This window comes from Triticum dicoccoides, chromosome 2B, assembly GCF_002162155.2.
Source record: "Triticum dicoccoides isolate Atlit2015 ecotype Zavitan chromosome 2B, WEW_v2.0, whole genome shotgun sequence".
NCBI classification, from domain to species: Eukaryota; Viridiplantae; Streptophyta; class Magnoliopsida; order Poales; family Poaceae; genus Triticum; species Triticum dicoccoides.
This window is the reverse complement of record NC_041383.1, coordinates 46674459-46683108: the sequence shown is the minus strand read 5'-3', so window position 1 is coordinate 46683108 and position 8650 is coordinate 46674459. Positions and strand designations below refer to the sequence as shown.

Below are 8650 nucleotides of genomic sequence, written 5' to 3'. Positions count from 1 at the left end.
CTGTTAAACCAGAACTGGGATCACGACTTGAGACTTGTGATGATCATGATTATTATTTGTTGTGGACTAACCCGTTATATTATTGGAATTATCGAGTATCCCTGGGATGGTTCTACCTCCTGGATATCCACTGTGATTATTTATAAGCCCTTTATGTGGTGTCGCTGAGACGCCCGACTGTGGCATGCTTGTCATTTATTTACCTTATAAGCCCTTTATGTGGTGTCGCTGAGACGCCCGACTGTGGCATGCTTGTTATTTATTTATTTTATAAGCCCTTTATGTGGTGTCGCTGAGACGCTCGACTGTGGCATGCTTGTTATTTATTTTATAAGCCCTTTATGCGGTGTCGCTCAGACACCCGACTGAGGCATTTCTCTTTGTTTACTAACCTTTCGAGGCGTCGCTTCAGACACCCGATCGGTGCATTTTATTATTACTATGTTATTGCATATCCATAAATAACCTGCTTGCATGCATCAAAGATTTTTTTTTGTGACTGACGTCATGATCATAAAATATTTCAGGACATAATTATCGTTGTTATATTATACCCGTGTTCATAATGTTTGCGAGTACATTCAAAAGTACTCACTGGCTTGTCCCTGACTATTGTCTTGGCCAGATTTCTTGCGCGGAGAGAAGCGACCGTGATGACAGCCCCGGAACCTACGGAATGGTGATAGCAGCCTCGCGAAGATAGGAGTTAATCTGGTCAGCTGTTGCTGTGGGAAATGGAGTCCCATAGACGTTGATGATCCACAAACCGCTTCCGCCTTCAACCACTAGAAACCATTTGTTGTACTCACAGACCAGAATGGTCTTATACTGCATATTTTTATTTTGCTTGGAATTTCTGTATCAAGTTGGTGCCTCATCAGCTAACAGTAATCCTGGGGCTGATGAGCACAAGGGCCATTTTCTGGAAATTAATACCCGGAAAACCGGTTGCGACACATATGCATTATTAAAAGGATTGCATTTTTATTTTTGAAGGGCATGGCATTTATTATTAGTAACAATGGTAGTTTTTACTTTTTGTGAAAAGAATGGCACTTTTATGACAGAGAGAACGGCATTTTTAATTATTGACAGGTGGCAGTTTTATTTTTGAGAGAATGTCATTTTTATTATTGTTGACATGGCATTTTTGTTTGTAAAGAGGATGGCATTTTTAATGTCAATAGGATGACATTTTTAATGTTGAGAGGATAGCATTTTTTATTTTTAATTGCATGGAAGCTTTTTTGGGATTATCCAGATAAAATATTTTATCAGAGGATGGCAGTCTCATAAAGTTTCACGTCAATTTTTTTTCAAAGCATGCCATTTCAATAAAATTTGCGCGTATTTTTTAATTCATGGCATTTTTGTTTATCAAAGATGGCAGTTTTTTTTTATCCGGAGGATGGCAGTTTTTAAGTTTAGCATGGCAAAAAAAAGCAGATCACTCAAACCATTTTTTGTTGTTTTAAAGCTGTATTTTTCTGAGGTTTTTTTTTAAGTTGTAATGTGGTAATTTTAAACAAGAAAAACACTTTAACTGGGCCTTTTGGGTCTGGGGGGTAACGCTGGGCCTGCCTGCTGGCGAAAGAGCAAAAACGGTCGCTGGGAGCTCCTCCAGATTTTGGCGTCGGAAAAAAAAAACTTTCGGCCGATGGATCTCCTCTCCGCCGCCTACGGCGCCACCTCCGACGACGACGCCGACGCCGCCCCGGCTCCCAGCTGGCCCGCCTCAGTCGCCCCGCCTCCCCCGAAGCGGCCGCGGTGGGAATCTCCCCCGTACCCTGGATACCCACCACCTCCTCCCCTCCCCACCCCGCGACCGGCCCCACCCCAAGCGGCGCCGCCGCTGGCTGGCAGAAGGTACGTCTCCAAGAGGGAGCGCGCCCTCCTGGCGGCATCCCAGCCTTCCGTGGGCTCCGCGGCACCGCTTCCTCCGCTGGTGGCGCCGGAGTCCGACTCCCCAGGTGAGGACACCCTTGACCCCCTTCTGACAACCACTGCACAAGTTGGATAAGACATTCCGAGTTCCTGGTCGCGGTTAGATCTGCAAAATTGATGTCTGAATATGCATTCTGTCCAAATGTTTAAGTGAGACTCGTGTCATCTATGTAAGATAAACTTGAGCCGTCATTCGTCAATAGCATAATGCAAATTTTAGTATCGATCTGATCTTGTATATTTACATACCGGTAATGGTTGAACTTGAAACTATCTGAGGGATTGTGGAGAATTACTGGGTAAATGTGAATTAAAATGTCTGAATTGTTAAAGAAAATTGAAGCCCTGTTTTGTACGTTATTGTGATATTTGGCTTCTTAAACACCATTTGTGTTCCTTGCTCATATGCTCTATGCTTCTTATTGCAGTTGTTGGATCTTTTGCTGATTCAAATGTTCGAGCTGATATTTTGCATTCTTTACGGTGCCAACCAAAGCCTGGATCAAACAACAGTTCACCTGTGAAGCTCTCAGTGTCTTTGATGGGTCACACTAAAGCAGTCAATTGTGTGGATTGGTCACGGAGTCATGGTATGTAGATATTCTCTGTACTTTGATTTATATTTACCAAATTAAAAGTAACACACTTAGAAATGATGAGGTGTAAGGTGTTCTCTAGGATTGCACGTTACATATTTAAAACAAATGTAGGGTTCTTGCCTTTTGGTTTTTGATTCATAGTAAATTGTTGTATTATGACAAACTGGTCTTCTAACATGAAAAGAGGATGGTATATTAACTAGTGATGAAGAAAGGTCATGCAATACATGTCCTCATTCATAATGACAGCAGTTGTAAAGTTAAGGATATGAACCTGGCAAAGTATTATCTATACATATGAAATGCTATATCACTATTATTACATTCTCTTAACCCACAAGTAAAAAGTCGGATAATGTTCTATTATACATGGGAACAAAGTTGGAAGGTATTCTGTTATTCAGATAGTTGAAGTGTATATCTTGATGTTGTGTTGCTCAATTCGATAGATATATTATGATTCTTTGGTATGTCATACTATCATGTTCCACTCTTAACTACTGCTACCAAGTGTGATGCATGAGATGACTTGATGGTAATTTTGTAATTTACATATTGATGTACACAGATTCAGGATAATCTTGCTCTCTGTTTTTATTTTATTCAATTAGAACATTATTGCCTGCAGATACTCACCAAGAAACAAATTCACAGGACATCTTCTTGCTTCTGCTGGAATGGATCATACAGTCCGCATATGGAACGTGTGGAACAGAGGGAATACCACTGCTCGAGTTTTAAAACATCATACTGCTGCTGTAAAGGATGTGAAGTGGTCCCATCATCGGCCCATCTTACTTTCCGGGGGGCTTGATTGTTCCTCACGACTAGTTGACCCTGAGGTGGGAAAAGAAATCACGGTATTCAAGGAGGATCAACCAGTGGAGGTCATCAAGTTCAGTCCAAGCAACTCAAATCTCTTCCTGTCTGGTGGGTCCAAGGGTTCTCTTAGGCTCTGGGATATTCGAACTGGCTTGACAACTAAAGAGTTCAACAGAAGTCTTGGCACCATCCTCGACCTTGACTTCAGTGCTGATGGGAAGCAGTTTATCTCTTCAACTGACACAACCAGAAGTAATGTCAGTGAGAACACTATAATTGTATGGGATATATTACGAGAAGTTCCTCTATCTAACCAGGTAACAGATTTTTGTTTTTTTTATATAGGATAGTATCTATCTTCCTTCCAGTAGATCATGATGTTTTCCCCATTTGTATGCACACACATTCAAGTTAGGCATATTTTGAAGATTGAAAGAAAGGAGAAATGATCCTTATTTAAAATGCTTGTTTGTTTACTTGTTATATTTGCCTCTATCTTGCCCGTGAAGGTATTTTCACCTGTATAGCTCATTTTTGTCAAGTATAGCTGCAAATTTAGTGTCTAGAACATATATATGAGAGAAGAAAAACATGTCTGTAGCCTCGAATATACTATGATATTAATATAATTTGATTAATTGATCACAACTGATTACATGAAGCTACGTGATGTGCTTTTATAAGATAACAACTGATCTGATATGAACTGAACTTAATGTCCTAATACAAAATGGACTACCTAACCCAATCTATGTACTCTATAACATTTATCCCTATATTTCACTGTGTTTGGCATGGATACTTTTTAATTAACACTTCCCTAACCTAATCCCTTACGACTCTCCAGCAGCTGCAAGCTAGTCCTATCCACTGACTCTCTTTGCAGTTTGGAGCTGATAACCATGCTGACTGAAGTTACTCATAACAATTTTTTTCTGTTTGACTAAATGTTCCTGTTTCATGTTGATGTATCTTGAATTATTTATCAAAACTGGGCGTTTCAGGGAACAAGTTTTGCAAATATTTGAACTGTGTTTGAATAATTACACTGGAACTTGACACGAATCCCACTCTGTATCACAGGTTTATACAGAAGCATTCACCTGTCCCTGTGTGAGATACCACCCATACGAAGCTTCTTTTGTCGCGCAATCCAACGGCAACTACATCGCTATTTTCTCAGCAAGGCCGCCATTCAAGCTAAACAGGTACAGGCGGTTCGAAGGACATGGAGTGTGGGGCTTTCCGATAAAGTGCAGTTTCTCTTTGAGCGGGAGGGAACTTGCATCTGGTTCGTCAGATGGCTGCATCTATTTCTATGACTATAAGTCCTCGAGGTTTCTGAGGAAGATCGAAGCCTTCAAAGAAGCGTGCACTTATGTTGCATACCACCCTGTACTACATAATGTGATTGCTTCATGTGGGTGGACTGGTGAAATATCTGTTCTCGAATGAAGAACACTGATCGTTGCAGTTTTCTCTGGGATTTCTAACTGCAGTTTCAGTTTGACCTATCGCTACAAGCTTAGCCTGTCTTGTGTTCGGGTAATCGTGGACGTCATTAGTTGCAGTGGGTTGGTTAGATGGGAACACATTTGGTCATCATCCGATCACAACAACGCACTTGGGAATTGACTACTGAATGTGTACCAGGTGAAATCTTGAAAACTTCTGAAGCTGCAGGTGGTGTGGCTTACATTTTATGGATGGAGTAGGATGATTTGAATCAAAGGTAAAATGCTCTGAGTCATTTGACTTCTTCAACACGCTCACTTTACTCCTCTCAAACAAGCACATGTTTGATTCCTTTTGAACTCTGTAGGAGATGCAGCGGTGGCGAGGCCATTGCTGGCAAGGTGCCCCTGTCCCCATATTCTGCTCCTTAATGCTGGGATTTTCGAGCTCGCCATGCCAATTATCCCCTCTTCAGGTAGGATCTTTCTGGATTTATTCTCTTGCATCTCTGCGGCGCGTCGTCATGGGACCCATCCATCGACGACCACGCGATGACCCTGCCGTCGTCCAGCACCCGTAGGGGCTTCTCGAAGCTAACTCCCTCGAGGCCCGCCATGGTGATCTTGTAGAGCGCGAACCATTTATGATTCTCCATGTCAACGTTCATCCTTTTTTTTTGAGGGAAGTCAACGTTCATCCAGAACCATAGCTTTACAACGGTGGCGCCTCTGTTGCGGTGGGCCGCGACCAGGAAGCTGTTGACCTCCTCCAGGCTCCTGTCGGCGTGGTCGACGAGAGGGTCCATATGGATTGATCGGCCCCGGCTTACTTGTGGCTCGTACGTGGATACAAGACTCGAGAAGCTTTTCGAGGCGCACGATTTTTGGCCATGTGAACTCCCTGCGTTCAGCAACTCGAGCGTCTTGTATCTACGAGGATCTGAACTCCCAACACGCAGCAGGCATCCCGTGTAGGGGCCGACGGCGTAGTAGTTCGCCGTCACCGCCCCCTGTGTTAGCGTGTTCGTTCTTGGATCATATATCTGGGGCACGACGTCACGGGTTCCCCGCAGCGACGACCAGACGACGATCTTCCCCTCGTCCAGCACCTGCAGTGTCTCGAAGCTATACTTGTGCCCAACCGCCATGGGGATCTTGTATAGTAGGAATCATAAACGTCCGTCATGAACCACAGCTTCACGGCGGGGACGTCTCTGTCGGGACGGGATGAGCCGCGACCAGGAAGCCGTTGACCTCTGCCAGGCTCATGTCGACGTGATGGTGCGCAGGTGCGTGGCCGTGGTCCTCGCCTGTGGAGGGGGGCAACAAGGGAGCCGGCTGCCATTTTTCGGTCTCGAGGTCGAACCCCGCGATCAAGTGAGGATCTTCTGGTTCAAGGTCGTCCTCCATCTCCACAAAGAAGTAGGCGACCCCCCGACGACGGCCACGTCGCTCTGCCGTCTACCCATGATGACCGGCAGGCTTCCCCTCGTCCTCCACAAGCCGCCGCCATTGCTCCCGAGTCCCGAGGGTGAGAACCATGGTTTCCTGGACGTACGTATCGGGGATGATGGCCAGGACCTTGTACTCTCCCGTGGAGGGCACCCTCCCGAGCGTGCATGCCGGGGCCCCGCGAGGCCGCGGCGGGAAAGTGGCCATGGCGCCTGTGGCCTCGTCGAGCACGCCCAGGCGCCGGTCTGTCCTTCCGACGAGGCTGCCGAGCTCGCCGTGCGCGCACATACCGTACAGTGAGCACTGTGTCACCGTGGCGCTGGTTCGTATCATCTTGACCACGTTGCCGAGGTTGACGCCCATCGCCATGCCGTTGCTGCTGCGGTTGCTGCTGCGCTCGAGGCGCACGGTAGCAGCGATGGGCGCTTGGTGGTGCCGGGCCCTGTGGGCGGTGATGAAGCCTGGGTGGCGGAGGGAACTCCACGAGGAGGAGACGCAGCGGAATCGGCGGACCGTCTTGGCTGGGACACGCAGTAGGATGTCGCGCAACACCTCCAGAGGGAAGACGCCGTTGTTGGAGGTGGCGGCCATGTCACGGAGCATCAGCTGGCCGCCGTCGCCTGTGGCCGTGTCGACGGGATCAGGTTCCCCGTATTTGGAGGCGGCGAGGAGAGTCCGCAGTTTGTCATAGTTAATGATTGGCTGGGTGTTGTTGGGCACGTCGTTGTCGTCTGTGGCAATGACGGTGAGGATTCCACCTCCTGCAGGCGGCAACTCCAGGGGGCAGGAGGTCGTCGTTGTCACCAGCTGTGGCCACGTCCGGAGCTGGACGCCCTCGCTGCTATCACCTCCAACAACGGCATAGTCATAGCCATAGTCCAGGTCGGTGTTGTCGGGCACGTCGAGGTCCTGGTCGTCGTCCTCCGTGGCGACGACGGCGAGAGGTTCACCTCCTGCTGGCAAGTCCAGGAAAAGGCCAGAGGTCTTGGTCGTTGTCATCAGTGGCGATGTCCAGAAGCTGGACGCCGTTGACTTGAGGTCCGGCAGAGCTATCTGGCACGTCCAGGGGCAGGGCGCCATCATCGATGGCGGCAGCAACTTGTCGGTGCAGAACACCATCGTCAACGGCGGGAGCGTCGACGTCTAGGTCGCCATCGATGGATGCGGCCACGTCGACGTTGGTATCGGGGGCGAGATCGAAGAGTCGGTCGCCGTCCTTGGCCATCGGGACCGGGACGAGCTCATCAGGTCCGCTGCTTCCACGGTGTCGACGAGAGGGCATGTTTAGTTAGTTTAGAAGGAGCCTGTAATTGCCTGTAGATGTAGCAAAGCCCGTCGTGAAAACGAGTAGTAGTAAGGATCGAGCAGCTTCCCACGTGTTTATTTGGGGATGCTTTCCGTACGTGTTGATCGCTGTAGTAATACAAACCTGACACGTAAGTACGCTCCTGCCGAGTACTCCATCCGTTTCGATTTACTCGTTGTTGTTTTAGTTCACGGAGGGAGTAGAAGAAACCAACACTGATTCTATTCACGTGCACTGGTGGAAAAACAGGCTTCCGTCCAGCCCCATAAGTCGCGAAGCTGTAGGAACCGCGACTAATGGGACCTTTAGTCGCGGTTCTGGAGGTGAACCGCGACCAAAGGCCTGGGCCCAGGGCGCTCGGTGGCCAGCTGGCGCACGTGAGGGTCTTTAGTCGCGGTTGGCCAGGACAACCGCGACTAAAGGCCTTCGGGCACCTTTAGTCACGGTTTGCCAGGCCAACCGCAACTAAAGCCCCTCCCCTATATATACCCATCCAGCAGCCAACACTTAGCCATTTGGAGCCATTCTCTTCACAAGTGGGTGTAGGTTTGCTTTTGGTTCCTCTTATGTACATAAGGTGTTTGATGAAATGCCCCAAGAGCATGAAACAAACATGACATGAAGTGTTGGAGCCACACTCCTCGATCGCGGTTAGCAACTTGATGAACCTTTGATGTGTCATTGATAAAATATGCATGTGTGCAGTTCATTGTTTAATTTATATTGTTTTATTTTTCTGAATTTTTTGATATATTATTTGTATTTTTAACATTTTGAATTGAATTAGTTTTATTTTTCTGAATTTTTTGATATATTATTTGTATTTTTAACATTTTGAATTGAATTAGTTTTATTTTTCTTAATTTTTTGATATATTATTTGTATTTTTAGAATTTTGAATTGAATTAGTTTTATTTTTCTGAATTTTTTGATATATTATTTGTATTTTTAGAATTTTGAATTGAATTAGTTTTATTTTTCTGAATTTTTTGATATATTATTTGTATTTTTAACATTTTGAATTGAATTAGTTTTTTTTTTCTGAATTTTTTGATATATTATTTGTATTTTTA

The 8650-nt window shown here is 46.1% G+C and overlaps 1 protein-coding gene across 2 annotated transcripts in view; it reads left to right on the top strand.

The window, feature by feature from the left end:
• The first annotated feature begins 1642 nt into the window (after positions 1-1642).
• Positions 1643-8650, top strand: part of LOC119362034 (WD repeat-containing protein 25-like) — a 10821-nt gene continuing 3813 nt past the window's right edge. The window contains exons 1-5 of one of the 2 annotated variants that reach the window (XM_037627206.1): positions 1643-1970; positions 2373-2534; positions 3198-3682; positions 4449-5097; positions 5188-5295. In XM_037627206.1, coding sequence (XP_037483103.1) covers positions 1658-1970; positions 2373-2534; positions 3198-3682; positions 4449-4820 — 1332 coding nt within the window. In that variant the 5' untranslated portion in view covers positions 1643-1657 and the 3' untranslated portion in view covers positions 4821-5097; positions 5188-5295. Of the gene's footprint in view, positions 1971-2372; positions 2535-3197; positions 3683-4448; positions 5098-5187; positions 5973-8650 lie in introns of those variants that run through there. The other variant, XM_037627205.1, reaches the window with a different exon arrangement.